Genomic DNA, 14,806 nt, shown 5'->3' on the forward strand with positions numbered 1-14,806 from the left:
CTTCTGTGTGTGTATATAAAGCCTTCATAAAGAGGTCACACGCAGTAGGAAAATACTGCTGCTCAAGCCAAGAGTGAATGTTTGCTACCACAACCCCCCCTGTTGGAGAGACCAAGGGGCGTTAGACAGCTGTTTCTAAAAATAGCTTTCCTAATCACATGGTCAAGCCTTCCTCCCTCAGCAAAGCGGACACAACACCGTAACCCCCACCCAAACAAACACTATCAGCAGAACGTTGAGTTCCTGTGGATAAAAACTGAAACCTAGCCCACCCAGTTACTCCTACGAAGGGTTAGACGGAAGGCAGAAGTGGAACAGAACCATGAAGAGCCTGAGGTTCCTCGCTGCGGAGGGTTTTTCACAGAGTGGCCCCAGCGCCGAGGAGAACCTCTGCTGTGTGTCGTTCAACCTGTACCCGCTCCTGTTCAAGGCCTGCTACCTGCGAGAGGAAGCTTCTCTGCTCCACGCTCTGGTGCAGAACTGGCCCCTCCAGGAACTCAACCTGCAGAGGCTGCTGGGAAGCACGCCGGACTGCCAGGAGGACCTGACCTCCTGGACCTGTAAGCAGTGTCTGGAGGCCATCCTCACTGGCTTGAAGGTGAAGTTAACTTCATAGACATTTTGTTGGTGACAACTAATTTTGCAGTGATGTGTGTGACGTGAAAATAAGGCCAAATAAGGCCTTAAGGACTCTTGGTTCAACTAACCACACACTTCTGTGATTGGTTAAAGGAGATGTTTTAGTGCTTTTGTGATTGGTTGAAGGAGATGTTTTAGTGCTTTTGTGATTGGTTGAAGGAGATGTTTTAGTGCTTTTGTGATTGGTTGAAGGAGAGGTTCCCGTGCCAGCTTGGAACAGGGCCAGGATGGCCCTGTTCCAAGCTGTTCTAACCCTAACCCTAACCCTTTACCCAAACCTCATCACTTATCCATAACTGAGAAGGACTACTTTAAAGTTATTTCATTTTCCATCTCTCCTAGGCCTATGTTCTGCGGCCCCCTTCCACCTACGCCAAGAACCTACGCGTGGTGGACCTGACAGGGCTGGTGGACACCGAGCACCAGGCCTGTCCCTGTGGCTCCACCCTGGGCCGCTGGGCCCGCACCCAGCTCCTCACCCTCATGTGCTACGAGACCATGGTGGCCATGCAGGCTAATGACACGCCGCCCTCTGCCTTTGAAGCCGCCGTGGACGTCCGCCTCAACGGCTTTGTCACCGGCCGGAACTACGAGGTGGTGTCCCAAGCCTTCCTGCTCCTCCGACACTGCCCACTCAAGCTCCGCTTCGTGGGGTTCAGAGCCGACTCTCTGGCGCTCAAGCAGCTGTTCTATGTGCTCAGACTGGCGGAGCCTGAGTCCATGAGGAAACTAGAGGTAATGATTATGTACGTTTTATTTGTGATGCGCTTTTCTTGCACTTAAAGAGCTACAGTACAGTAACAAAAACTAAGAAATCCTCCAGGCCTGTAGTAAAACTTAAAACTGCATAGTTGCCTGACCCTAAACCTACAAAAAGCCTAAACTTTTAAAATCTATATTTTTTCAACCTTTCAAAATACAACAAGCACCCAAGAAAAGCTAGCAGAAGAAGAAAAAAAAGCTTAATTTTGTCTCCAACAGGTGGTGCACAACGTTCACCTGGAGGCCCCTCATCTGGAAGTGCTGCTCTCGCGGGTGGAGTTCCCCCGGCTGCAGTCCCTGACGCTGCCAGCGGGAGCGCTGGACGTGCGGAGGCTGTCCGCGGACGACACTGACCTGCTGTCCACCATAGGGGAGCTACTGAGCAGACTGACCCAGCTGACTGAGCTCTACATGGGCTTCTCCACCCTCACGGGACACCTGCGCAGGCTGCTCAGGTGAGCCACAGGGTCAGGGTTTGGTTGAAAGAGGAACGTGATTTGTGTGAGGAGGGCAGCAGTGATTTATGGTGTTGTTGTACGTGGGAGAATGCCAACAGTTGCCTCCCGCCAAACCTACGAGTCATCCAGAGAACACTTCACAGCTGACATAGAAATAGCCCTGAAGCAGTGACCCAGATAAACAGGCTGACACTTGGACTGTACCAACAGCACATTATATAATTAACGCACATCTGACTCAGTCATGTTTATTTTCTCCCAAATACATCTAACAGTTCAAGGACACAGTAGACTAGGTCTGATGTGTTTGATGATGGTCGATTATTAGAGTGAAGTTTTCATCATTTGGAAGTTGGAGAGTGAAACAGTACGATGTTCAGCTGGCTTACTTGTGTCCTTTCTTATGGTTTTATTCTCAAGTCCCCTGAATACCCCACTACAGTGCCTTGAGTTGGCTAACTGCAACCTGAATCGTATCGACATGGCCTACTTGGCCAACAGCCTCCACAGTGAACACTTGGTACGACTGGATCTGAGCGGTCATAACTTGGCCACCTTGTTCCCCGTCACCTTCATCAAGCTGGTCCACCACTCGTCCTCCTCGCTGGTCAGCCTGGTCCTGGAGGAGTGTGGTCTGGAAGACGACAACATGGACGTCCTGACACATGCGCTGGCCCCCTGCCAAAAGCTGCAGGAACTCAAGCTCCTGGGCAACCCGCTCTCCTCCGCGGCTCTCCGGCTGCTCTTCTCCAATCTCGCGAGGGCGTTCCCCGACGTTAAGTACGTGGAGATGCCTGTTCCCCGAGACTGCTACCCTGCGGACGTCACCTACCCGCTGGACGACTCTGCTCTTCTCAGGTACAACAGAGACCTGTTCCAAGAGGTCCGTGCCGGGCTGATGGCCGTCCTGGTGGGGGCGGGAAAGGGGAACGTGGAAGTGTGCACCCCCCTGATGGGCGCGTACGACCCGGAGATCAACGAGACCAGCAACGAGCTGGGGGTGTCCATGGTGAAGTCTTTCAACAGCATGCTTGGAAACTTTATCGACACTGTCGCGAGTGTGGACAAAAGGAGGTCCCAGGAGTGATGTTTGTGCAGGACTGTTAAACGGGCAAGAGTACAATAGCTATTTTAGAAACATGAATTTGTTTTCTTTTTTTTTACTGCAGTGTACACTGTTGGCTCTACTTTTCCATGGATCCACTATGTTTCTTGGTCATTGAATTCTCTTTCTCTCTCTGGAGGAAGCTGTTGAATATATTGACTGTATAAAAAGTGAGTTTATGCGTGTGTACATGTGGAAGTCAGAACATTTGGTCCTCCATTCATGAGGTTCCACATGACCATATTCCAGAACATACTGGAGAGAAAAAAGTGAAGGTGCTTTTAAATGTTTCTTTATATTTTACTGTTTATATTTTCTTGAATTTTCTTTAAACAGTTACCTTATAATTTAGGATTTGTTGTTTGAGACTTATTGTATAATAGTATTTGACTGATAGAAATGGTTTGTTTTATAGGGCTAAACTAAATTTACAAACATACTAATAATCATTATGGGTGTTCCTTATTAACTATCCAGAAATATTAGAATGGTTGTATTATTACCATGAAATAAAATTTAACTTGAAACCACTTATCCAAAATGTACAATTCTTTAATCAGCAGACAATTCCAAGAGATTACACTTTATTTTAAATATGATTACAGGGGACGACCATACACAAGAACAATGAGAAGAAAAACACGTTTCTCTCTCATTTCTTCAGCCACTCTTCCTTCTCCATCCTCTCACGGATGACCTCCTTCAGGTATGGCTCCAGGTAATAATTATCCTGTCAGCACAGAAATATAATAAATAGACCCGCTATTTCTAGTCATATTCATAAACCATAGCATAGATGTTCTACCGCCAGCCCACCTCCTCATATTGAATCCATTGGTCTTTCGGCAGAATCTGCTGCTTCATGGAAAGATCCAGCGCCCTCTTGATGCGGAACATCCGGTCGTTGTACACGATCTCGGGAAGCCTTCTAATCGCTTCTTTCACATCATCATCCTCGTGGAGGGTGTCATCGCGCATCAAACCTTTGACAGATTGAATACACCGTCAGACTTTCACCTTCACCTCAGCGATATCAAAGACAAAGCACCTAACAGCGGAGACACTCCTAATCTGACGTCGGCAGATTTTAAATGGCGTTTAAGGCATGTAATTACCAATTTTGTTGAAGCCGCAGGCATTGTAGTACCATTTGCGGAAACCTTCCAAAAGTCGGCCAGTTGCAGCTGTGATGAACAAACGATATTTTAAGCAGGTTTAATAAAAACCGTTAAATATAATGTTTTTACAATCATAACAAACATGATAGGAGGAGTAGCATGGAGTCGAAAGACTCAGAAACGTAACGGATAGAAAGCAACAGCCTACATTATTAGTCACCTCATTTCGCCCCAATGTGTTATACAACAGGATAACATGAGAATTAGAGTCAAGTAGTCAGTTAAATTTCTTCGTGACCCACAATTAGCAGAAATTACGTATGCTGCCTTTATTTATTTTGGCTGCATTTAACTAGTATCATTTGTCTAACATATTACGAGCTCTACGTGTTTACTTTCGGCAGGCATTTGTTTAGCAGCTACTACTGTGCTGGTGCTAACTGGATACCCTCTAATGAGGGTTGTGAATTTCAGTTCAGTTCATAAACTCATGTACATGTAAAATGTAATTAAAGCACATGGAAAAGCATTGTAGACATACCACAAAAGTGGGGACAAGCTAGCTAGCTAGCGATCTGACTGTCACAGCTGAACGTGGAAGGACATTCGATAGAGGACACCGATACAACTATTACGAATTCAATAGCCTACATAACATGGACTTTGCAGTTCTCGTTCATATCGAGTAGACATTAACGAGCTGTTATAAGTAATGAGCGATATATATTAGCTCAGCTGAATGGTTAAATAAAACCCTAAAGAATGATTTATTTTACCTGGTGCCCTCACCGCCATCTTCACTGATCTGAGAACGGATGTACTGAATTGTGGGTAAAATGACGTAGTCGGAAGTAGATCACAGTGATTGCACAACTCTGCGCAAACACTATTCCCTTGTGCAATATTCTGAGCGCAGTAAAGCATTAACATGTATTTGTATAGATTTTAAGCCTTCATATAATTGTTATAATTTAAAATCGAATTAAACGACACGCCTTAGAACTGTATAACTTCGGAAGTTAATAGGTCGCCCCCTCGCGGTGGATTCATTGCGTACCGTGCATACATCTTGATTTATAGGATTTCCATATTTAGCAACTACAGCAATGTCTTCTGAAATAAACAAAATCTAACAAGAAATGCAGAGACTTTGTTTTAAGATGACAGAATCAGAAGTCTACAAAAACACAAATAATTCCCCTCGAAGGAGAGGATTTTAACTTTTAAAATCGTAATCAAAACGTTAATCTTACTAAATATCTTTATTTTTGCAGTTCATATCACAGGTGTCCAAAACATGTACATTTGAGATTGTTACCACAGAGTCAATACTAATATAGCTGGTACTTTACCACACTACTATATTCTGAATACTTGTAATACTAGTATCCAGCATATAGTTGTCACAGTTTCAGTTTATGGACAGTAAAGTGGGAAGCATTGATCCTCCCATTGAACTCCCAACATGTCCTTCCATCCTACAGTGTCTTCAGAAACAGCTCAAAGTCCTCCAGAGTGGCTGATGCCAACTCAGTACAGAAGTCCTGGTCAGGAAGAGAGACCAGACGATCAAGGGAGATGTAGTTTGGCAGGGCTGGGTCGTACTGGGCCTTCTTCAGGTACTGCAGGAACAGGTGTCTCTCCTTGATACGAAGGTACTTGGAATTCAGGACCTGCAGAGGTGGCCATGGAAACATTATAAAACCGGTACAGGTTTGTCTTACTGACGAGATGAAAATAAGTTGAAAACATGAAACTGTCTTGAAATGGTCAGTGTGGTCTACCTGTGGGAACTTGACGATGAGAGACTGAGGAACGTTCATGGTGTTGTGGACGTAATCAAATATCTGGGTCAGTTTCTTCTTGTTGGCCGTGAGAACTTTAGGAATCGTCACGACGATGTGCTGGATTTCATTTTCCCTAAAGCCAAGCTCCAGTTGGAACACCTAGATCAGAGAGGGAAGCATATGAATAACATACAACAAACAACAATCTGTGTATCTACCGATCTGTGTTATGTGATTATATTTCGGACTTTAAGATTCTCTTTGACGGGCTCCAAACTGCCACACAGAAGTCTGGGAAGACGCCCGACAAGGTCCCGAGTCTGAAAGACAAAAACAACGTTGTTCTAGAAGGATTTCACCCCGTTCCTGTCAAAACAGTCCATCTCTGGGTTATAGGCTGGGGATGGACTATAGACTACGTGAGACTGATGTCGTGTTTCAGGGCTGACCTTCTGAGTGCTGAGGCCTAGCTGTTTCTGGTAGAAGCCAAGTCTGTTGTCCAGCCTCTGAACACTAAAGTTTAGCAGGTACGGGGCCCTGGACACCATGGACGCCACATCCTCAGAGCTGAACTTCTTGGACCGGAGAAACGCCACCCTTCACCATGTGAGAGAAACAAAACATTTAGCAGACAACATGACAACGGAGTGCATACCACAACAACAGATAGGTCAGTTAAACCCATGCACTGTTATTAGAAATCTGACTTATGCTAAACATTTTAGGAGGTTATGTTGGGGCGTCAAGCACAGTATGTCAATGTGAGATATTGAGTTTTATATTTCTTAAGTCCAATAATTTAAGCATCATTTCTCAAGTGTCTAAGCTGTAGAATGAGGGTTGTCTGTGAACTAGGACTCCAATTAACCCCCCAAGAAGCCACGCCCTGGCCGATCTTCGCCCTGCTCCTACCTGGCCCGCAGGTTCTCCAAGCTCTCTGTGAGGATGAAGGGGTTGTGGGACACTATGTGTCCCAGACGGAAATCCTCCACCCCGATCTCCTTCAGGAACACCAGCCGGGGCGCCACGTCGGTGTGGAAGTCCAGCTTCAGCAGCATGGAGCCCACGTTCGGCCTCTGCTCCAGCCTCCAGATATTCACACCTGTCAGGGGGCAACAGAAACCAACAAAAAAGGCTTGCACATCCCAATCTCCAAATGCTAAAATACTTACTTTTTAGCATTACAGTACATTTCATTGAATAATATTATTATTATTGGCATTATTTTAACTACAATGTTATTGTAATTTATGGTGGCATGGAGTGACACCGTCCCTAGATGTCTAGATCTGCCCCTGACCTTACGCAAACCCTGAGGTGAGCTGATCTAGTTCCGTGAGGAGCGGAGGGACATACCGAGTTGGACCAGCTTGCTAAGAGTCTCTGATTCATCCACGTAGTCTCTGAGAGAGAAGGAGGCAGGGGGCAAGGCAGAAGGGACCTCCAAACGCAGGGCCTCCTCGTCGCTGATCTCATCGAGAGGAGAGAGGCGCGGGGCGGCGTCCAGGTCTGATGAGGTCACAGGGAGGGAGGAGCTTGTAAGAGGGAATAAACCCTAGCGCGGTGTAGCCTGATGTATGAGTGTCAGTGTTCACTCACCCAAAGATATCTGCTGTACTTCAGTCAAGGTCATTCCATCCCTTAATTGTTGGGACAGGGGGTTCTTGTATGGGACAACTTCCCCAGCAGATAACTCTGGTTGTGCTTCAATGTCCTTGGTTAGACTTGTGTGGGTGTTGGTACTGGAATAGCTGCGACGATGTAATCTCAGTCTTGAACTCGGTCGTGTCAGAGATGAGGTGTGGGCGCTGTGGAGGATAGACGACATCACCGGAACACCGGAGGAAGCTACAGGGCATTTCTGAGCTCGTGAAGAGTATTGCAATGCGATCCTTGTTGTCTTTAAGCGGAGCAGACAGGAGCACAGCTGCATACATGCCGAAGCCATGGAATTGTCTGTGATCAAAAAAGTGACGTGATTATTGTAAATAATTACATTAATGTAGACATTATACGTTCTTGGATGCATTGTTATTTCAGGAATTTAGTTTAGACGGATATGTGTCTGGCGGGTGGATGGACCATAACAGACTAACGTGCCTTTATCCCTCGGAAACAATGGTTACTGTACGGCTGACGTTGGCTAGCTTATTTGATTAGCTACCAGGAAAACAATGCGTAAGTTAAGGACATGAACCGAATCATTGCAAAATAAATTTTGTCATAAAAAATGTGTACTTACCTAGAGGATTTGGAAAACCGACAAGAAACTGGCAATGTCAACTTCCTCATGTGTTCGCACCTGTTCAGTCACGGAAGCTTTACGGAAGTGACGCATTCTGGAGTATACCAATAGCAATGTTTCCCAAATTAAAATATGCGCTGAGATAGGAAAGTTTTGAAATATCCATCTTCATTTAGTGTATGACAAACTCAAGACGGCATAATTCTATATCTTATACTTTCCATTTTTCAGATTACGACAGTGAATAAGCCAAGTGGATGTACCCTACACAATCCCTGTGTTGGTTGGGTCGTGTTCAGGTTTGTTTCTCAACGCCAACCTCCAAAATCAGACCACTTAACCCTCCCAAAAATTTTTGGGACGACAACTGTCCTAAAAGCGTATTTACCATAGCAATGGTGCATGCAGGTCGGACATTAAGTAAGGATGACATCAATAATAGACTACACTTTCGGAGGATGAACGAGCAACAGGTGGAAGACATCACTATGGACTTATTCTACAAGCCTCACACTATCACACTCTTGACTTTCACAGTGGTCAGTTTAATGTACTTCGCGTTCACCAGGTACGACCTCACACCGAAAAACATTGTCAGAGAGATTTTTTAAATCAATAACAACCCGCCCACAACACTAGAGCTAACCATAACCATTCCGAAGACTAGCCTATAACCATCCATAGGATGCTGTTGAGGATCGTTTGACTGTATGTCTCTTAACTAACGTTATTGTTTGATGTTGCCAGGGATGATGCGGATGCAGACAGTAATCTACGGGTGGGACTTGTCCTGGTTGTCGCTTTCTTCTTGGTCATCAGTGTTCTGGCCTTTCCCAATGGTACAGTTGCCCAAAGTCAGCCCCCGTCCTCTACACTGGATAGCATAGATCGTGGACGACTTGATACCAGATTACAGATGTGGGCAACATGGTTAAAGCTCCTATAACGATGGCGGATATGACACTGTAACCATGTAGCTTATGTCTGTTTCATTTTAGTCATCCGGATTCATACGTTTAGGAATCGATTTCAGACAACGTAGCCTACTGAATAAATGTGACGTCGCAACACTTTTGGCTTTCTAAGCATGCATCATGCTGAACGAATGTCTCAAAAACATTCCACAATGTTGTGTGCTGTCGAACTGGTTATTCTTGCATCATGATTTTGGAATGTGAACTTCTTATTCATACATCAGTGACAGAATCCTGAACAGTATGACTTATCAGTAGGACCAGGGCCTCTTTAAGGTCCCTTAAAAACTCTAGATTAGCCTCATGTTGTTTAGGCATGTAGTAAATGTGGACAGCCACCACAAGGCTGGTTTAGTTTGTACATTAAAGACAAATTGTTTCACATTTTCAGGTCCGTTTACTAGACCACATCCTGCAATATGGCGCATGGTGTTTGGTCAGTACAATAAGATATTAAGGTCAACATTTTTCTCCGACCAAAAGCATAACTTTTGACCTGGATTGGTCCTCCTCTCTTCACCAGGTCTGAGTGTCCTGTACTTCCTGTTCCTGGTGTTCCTCATCTTCCTGAACTGGGACCAGGTGAAGGTGTTCATGTATTGGCTGGACCCCAGCCTACGCTACGCCACAAGAGAGGCAGATATCATGGTGAGTGGTCCTCCTCACATATCAGTCTCATCCAGGGCACTAAATTAGCAGCAGCCATCAGCCAAATGCTAGTAAAATATGCAAGAGGCTAGAAGATTTTCTACACTCACCAGTCGAAAAAACGACGGTAATCTATTGAGTGGCTGGTCAAATTTGAACATTCACTAACCATTTGGCCGGTGGACAAAAAAGTACATTTTGCGCCCTGGTCTCATCTGTTTAGTCCTGTGGCAGAATCTCTCCTGACCCTTCCTATCAACTGAAATGAATACTATAGTGCAACACTAACATCTTGATTATTCAACTACAGTCTTACAATAATCTTTCAATTAATGCTGTGGCTAGTACAGTGTATTTTCATAATGTCTGGCTGGAACTGCGTCTCCCACAATGCAACACACAAACTCACCACCTCTTTGTCACCCACGTACAGGAATATGCGGTGAACTGCCACATGATCACCTGGGAGAGGATCGTCAGCCACTTTGACATCTTTGCGTTTGGTCATTTTGCGGGCTGGGCCATGAAGGCTCTCCTGATCCGCAGTTACGGGCTCTGCTGGACCATCAGCATCACCTGGGAGCTCACAGAGGTACCCACAATCACACCTGTCCACCTACACCATTCCATGAGGATTTTTTAAAAATATATTTAAGTTATCTTTAAAATATGTTCAATGTTTTAAGACAAAGTTTAAGACATTGTCTTAAATAGCTTACATTCCTCTCCTCCCTCTCCCCTCCTCCCTCCCTCTCTCCCCCTCCTCTCCTTCCCCAGCTGTTCTTCATGCACCTGCTGCCTAATTTTGCGGAGTGCTGGTGGGACCAGTTGATCTTGGACATCCTGCTGTGTAACGGAGGAGGTATCTGGCTGGGCATGACTGCCTGTCGCTTCCTGGAGATAAGAACCTACCGCTGGGCCAGCATCAAGTCTGTACTGCTGAACAGCATCACATGTTTATTTATTTAGTCCAGAGGACTGGAGCTGCTCATTTGTTATGGTGGGTCTCCCTCCCACTCTCCCGACCCTGTGACTAAGCATGTGTGTGCGCCCATGTGTGTCTGTGTGCGTGTGTGTGCGGGGTGCGTGTGCGTGTGCAGGGACATTCATACAACCACTGGGAAGTTGAAGCGGGCGGTGTTGCAGTTCACCCCTGCCAGCTGGACATACGTACGCTGGTTTGACCCCAAGTCCTCCTTCCAGAGAGTGGCCGGCATCTACCTCTTCATGATCCTCTGGCAGGTACGACCTCTGACCTGGAAGCAGCTGCTTCCTGGTACGACCTCTGACCTGGAAGCAGCTGCTTCCTGGTACGACCTCTGACCTGGAAGCAGCTGCTTCCTGGTACGACCTCTGACCTGGAAGCAGCTGCTTCCTGCTGCAGACGGCCTTTACTTCATGTGTATAAATGTGTAGGAGTGAGGGGATTTGACTGGAATGAACACCTGGGGATAATAGTTTTAACTATTTCAGTTGTAAAGCTGAATGAGGTTGCTGGAATTTTTATTTTAGATGTTGATATAAAGGTTTGTACATGGGATTACCAAGCATGACATAAATTTGATTGAATATGTCACCGGATGTATCTCTTTCTCTGTAACCCTCTGCTGCCCAGCTGACAGAGCTGAACACCTTCTTCCTGAAGCACATCTTCGTTTTCCAGGTGGCTCACTTTCTGAGCTGGTGCAGGATCCTCCTGTTGGGAGCCATCACAGCCCCCACAGTCAGGTACCATCACAGCCCCCACAGTCAGGTACCATCACAGCCCCCACAGTCAGGTACCATCACAGCCCCCACAGTCAGGTACCATCACAGCCCCCACAGTCAGGTACCATCACAGCCCCCACAGTCAGGTACCATCACAGCCCCCACAGTCAGGTACCAAACCTCCCCAGAGTCAACAGAGATGGCAAAAGTACACACATCCTTCACTCAATAGAAGTATAGATACTCATATTTAAAGTACTGACTATACTTTTTCACTCAAGTTAAAGTAAAGAAGTGTGTGCTCTGACATACACTTAGGTAAAAAGTTGCCATATTTTTTTACAACTTTCGAAACTTTTTTTCACACACACAGTCAAAAGAGAGGACTGGAGAGAGAGATCATGCCACCAAATACAGATTAAAACTAAAGTAACAAGCCTGTCTTGAAAATGTAAGGATTAGAAAGTAGGCTACAGATATGAAAGTAAAAGTTGTCAGAAAAATAAATAGTAAAGTACTGATACCAGAAAAATATACTTACTGTAAGTACAGGAACAAAGTATTTGTACTTTGTTACTTCCCAACTCTGACAGTCAAGTACCAAACACAACCTTCCCATAGTCAGGTACCAAACACAATCTCTCCCCAACACAACCTCCCCATCTTTCCCTAACACAACCACACAACCTCTCCCAACCACAACCTCAAACAGCGAGTTGCCAGTTTCCCTTCCAGAGTGCTGAACAGCTCAGTTTCCCTTCCAGAGTGCTGAACAGCTCAGTTTCCCTTCCAGAGTGCTGAACAGCTCAGTTTCCCTTCCAGAGTGCTGAACAGCTCAGTTTCCCTTCCAGAGTGCTGAACAGCTGTTCTCTCTCCCAGGCAGTACTACGTGTATCTGACGGACACCCAATGCAAGCGGGTGGGAACACAGTGCTGGGTGTTTGGGTGAGTGGGTGAGTGGGTGAGTGGGTGAGTGGATGAGCGGGTGAGTTGGTGTTTGATGCTGTGTCTGTATGTGGCCTTAATGTTTCATTAGTGAAATGCTTCTCAATGTGGTCGGAACACCATTAAAACTGGGACTGCCTTTGGATAGATCTTTTTTTCCTGAAAAATCCAGTTTTCGATGACTCATTGTAAAAGTACCCACTGGTACTAACTGTAAGGGAAACCTGTTTCAGGCCTTTATGGTTTCCATGAGAACCAGACAAACTATATATCTCACCACTAATTGAAGAACAATGAGACTGTTCTCCTCCAAGGCAGATTTCTTAGTGACATAAGCCCAGCAAACTCATGAGTAAACTTTTTCTGTCTGCTGACTGGAATTAGTGTGTGTGTGTGTGCAAGTACAACCTGTTGTACGTGTGTGTGTGGTTAATCTGGACGCTAAATAAATTGTGTGTCTTGCAATGTAGCCCGATTGCCAAAAGAGGGGGCTATTGTTGAAAACAAAAATGATGATCAAAATTGTTTTATATATATAAATAGGCCTATACTGTAGATTGTGCATCTAGGAGGCATTTCTCATGTATCTTAATTAAAAACCAGGATTATTGTTTGACAAAACATAACTAATCATGGATGTTTTTTCCTCAGAGCCATAGCGTTCCTGGAAGCTGTTGCCTGTGTAAAGTTTGGACAGGATCTGTTTTCCAAAACACAAGTGCGCTCTGTTGTCCTGTGGCTACTGTGTGTGGTAAGACATGCACACGTTTCAGTGGGCACTTATGTGTGTGGTTTGGTCCCTGTGCCAGGAAATAAAATATGTATTTTTCGGCAAGAATTGGGCGATGCCAGGCTAGGCCTTTGTTGAAGCTCTCCAGAACAGGATTCTGTCATAGGGTTGTGCAGTGTGACGAGACTTGTGTGAGTTGAGCTCTTGTCTCTAAATGTAATTACCTTGGCATGCTCTGGCGTGTGACTGTGATCCGGGTGGTGGCCACTGCTCTCATTTTGGTGTCAAACAATCCTCTCACTCTCTGGATCTCTCTCTCCCTGTCTCTCTCTCGCTCTCCCTCTCTCCTTGTTTCTCTCTTTCTCTCTCCCTCTCTCTCCCTCCAGGCCCTCATCACCCTGCTCTGTCTGAATGGAATGATGCGCTATGAGCTCAAGTGTTGGTCAAAGTCAAAGGTGATTTGATCTTTAATGCTACTAGATGTGTTAAACGTCTTCTGTATTGTGACGTATAAACATACGTTTCTCCTGAGCAAGTTTACGTACAGCGCTCACTCATACTGCAGTGAAACACATGGATGTATTTTTGTGCTCCAAAACACTACTTAAACGAGTGTTTCTTCATACAGAGAGGCTCTGAGGGTGAGGACGGCAGCATAGACGTGTGCGATCACACCTCAGGACGCTCCGCAGGTAAGGCGGAGAGAGCGGGTCGGTTTTAGCACACGTTCTCTCATCCCAGTCGGGAACCAGGATGTGGTTGGAACCCTGTTTGTCTGTGTGTCTCCCAGGCGAGGGAACTGGGAACAGAACCCAGAGGAGACGAGTTCCAGGGAAGAGCAGAGCAGAGCACCACAGTGAGAGCAGAAAGCAATGAGACCGGGAAACGCAGGGAAGAAACGGCTCTGGAGTAAATGAAGCATGTTTAGTTCTGGGTTGTTGCACTTTGACACACTCGTTTTAGAGTAATGATTGACTAAAACAGGGTACATGAAAATTAATTGGGTTTAAATCTAGATGGGATCTTTTTATGTGGTTGAAGAACCGGACAAAATAATTCACTGTTACACTCACATGTTATGGGTTGGGTACTTCCGTTCTATGAATGGCATTTGGTAAGATTTGACAGTTTGTAGTTATTCATTTTGACAGGTGTGTAGTCATAAAAATATTTTTGGTCTGTTTTGCACAACAGGATAATCCCAAATATAAACACCAACTACCGCCTTAATATAAATGTATACTGTCAGTGTATTAATTATGTGTTTGGTGTATGTAGTATTTATGAGTGACTTTAATTAACCTGATGTATTTTGTAAGAGCTTTTACTTGACTATTCCTGAAGATATTATGCAAATATTAAACCCTCATTTTCATTATTGTTTTAATGTCCAACCATGTGCTTCCTAATGAGCCAGCAGTGACCAATAATATTGTTATTCTGGAGCAAACTGTGTTTATAACCTTACTGACCTCTTTTTGGTAAAACAAATATATATATTAATAAAAAGGTAATGAGCTTCAACTTTGTTGGTCCCTGAATTTACAATACATGTGAATGAGCCTCAACGTTATTTATACACAAAATATGCACTTTGTACATTTTCTGTAAAACGCTAAGCTTCTAAATAAAGATACATTTATGATATTGTCCATATTTCTTGCTGGTTATGCCTTTTTATCACAGTG

General features: G+C 44.9%; 3 protein-coding genes across 5 annotated transcripts; 2 read left to right on the forward strand and 1 right to left on the reverse strand.

Annotated features, from left to right (window-relative positions):
- The first annotated feature begins 284 nt into the window (after nucleotides 1-284).
- On the forward strand, nucleotides 285-3,468 carry lrrc14b (leucine rich repeat containing 14B). Its single transcript, XM_062445793.1, has 4 exons — nucleotides 285-598; nucleotides 982-1,374; nucleotides 1,621-1,856; nucleotides 2,280-3,468. The coding sequence occupies exons 1-4, from the start codon at nucleotides 323-325 to the stop codon at nucleotides 2,944-2,946; spliced, it is 1,572 nt and encodes a 523-aa protein (XP_062301777.1). The 5' UTR covers nucleotides 285-322; the 3' UTR covers nucleotides 2,947-3,468.
- Nucleotides 3,469-3,495: 27 nt separating this feature from the next.
- Nucleotides 3,496-8,521, reverse strand: LOC134006777 (cytochrome b-c1 complex subunit 7). Of its 2 annotated transcripts, XM_062445799.1 has the most exons (9): nucleotides 8,503-8,521; nucleotides 8,112-8,208; nucleotides 7,469-7,825; nucleotides 7,226-7,378; nucleotides 6,782-6,971; nucleotides 6,319-6,466; nucleotides 6,118-6,189; nucleotides 5,867-6,028; nucleotides 5,332-5,755 (listed from the first exon to the last, which is right to left on the reverse strand). In XM_062445799.1, the coding sequence occupies exons 3-9, from the start codon at nucleotides 7,815-7,817 to the stop codon at nucleotides 5,561-5,563; spliced, it is 1,269 nt and encodes a 422-aa protein (XP_062301783.1). In that variant the 5' UTR covers nucleotides 7,818-7,825; nucleotides 8,112-8,208; nucleotides 8,503-8,521; the 3' UTR covers nucleotides 5,332-5,560. The 2 variants fall into 2 exon arrangements, with proteins under 2 accessions (XP_062301784.1, XP_062301783.1); XM_062445800.1 differs by lacking the exons at nucleotides 5,332-5,755; nucleotides 5,867-6,028; nucleotides 6,118-6,189; ... (4 more) ...; nucleotides 8,112-8,208; nucleotides 8,503-8,521 and adding exons at nucleotides 3,496-3,694; nucleotides 3,781-3,947; nucleotides 4,080-4,148; nucleotides 4,859-4,943.
- LOC134006775 (phosphatidylserine synthase 1-like) lies at nucleotides 8,286-14,716 on the forward strand. Of its 2 annotated transcripts, XM_062445798.1 has the most exons (14): nucleotides 8,286-8,413; nucleotides 8,523-8,682; nucleotides 8,862-8,953; nucleotides 9,480-9,524; nucleotides 9,612-9,736; nucleotides 10,170-10,328; nucleotides 10,514-10,665; nucleotides 10,837-10,978; nucleotides 11,352-11,464; nucleotides 12,323-12,388; nucleotides 13,040-13,139; nucleotides 13,505-13,573; nucleotides 13,747-13,810; nucleotides 13,909-14,716. In XM_062445798.1, the coding sequence occupies exons 2-14, from the start codon at nucleotides 8,573-8,575 to the stop codon at nucleotides 13,992-13,994; spliced, it is 1,323 nt and encodes a 440-aa protein (XP_062301782.1). In that variant the 5' UTR covers nucleotides 8,286-8,413; nucleotides 8,523-8,572; the 3' UTR covers nucleotides 13,995-14,716. The 2 variants fall into 2 exon arrangements, with proteins under 2 accessions (XP_062301782.1, XP_062301781.1); XM_062445797.1 differs by lacking the exons at nucleotides 8,286-8,413; nucleotides 13,909-14,716 and having other exon boundaries at nucleotides 8,458-8,682; nucleotides 13,747-13,888.
- The last annotated feature ends 90 nt before the right edge of the window (nucleotides 14,717-14,806 follow it).

Source organism: Osmerus eperlanus, chromosome 20 (genome assembly GCF_963692335.1).
Source record: "Osmerus eperlanus chromosome 20, fOsmEpe2.1, whole genome shotgun sequence".
NCBI lineage: Eukaryota > Metazoa > Chordata > Actinopteri > Osmeriformes > Osmeridae > Osmerus > Osmerus eperlanus.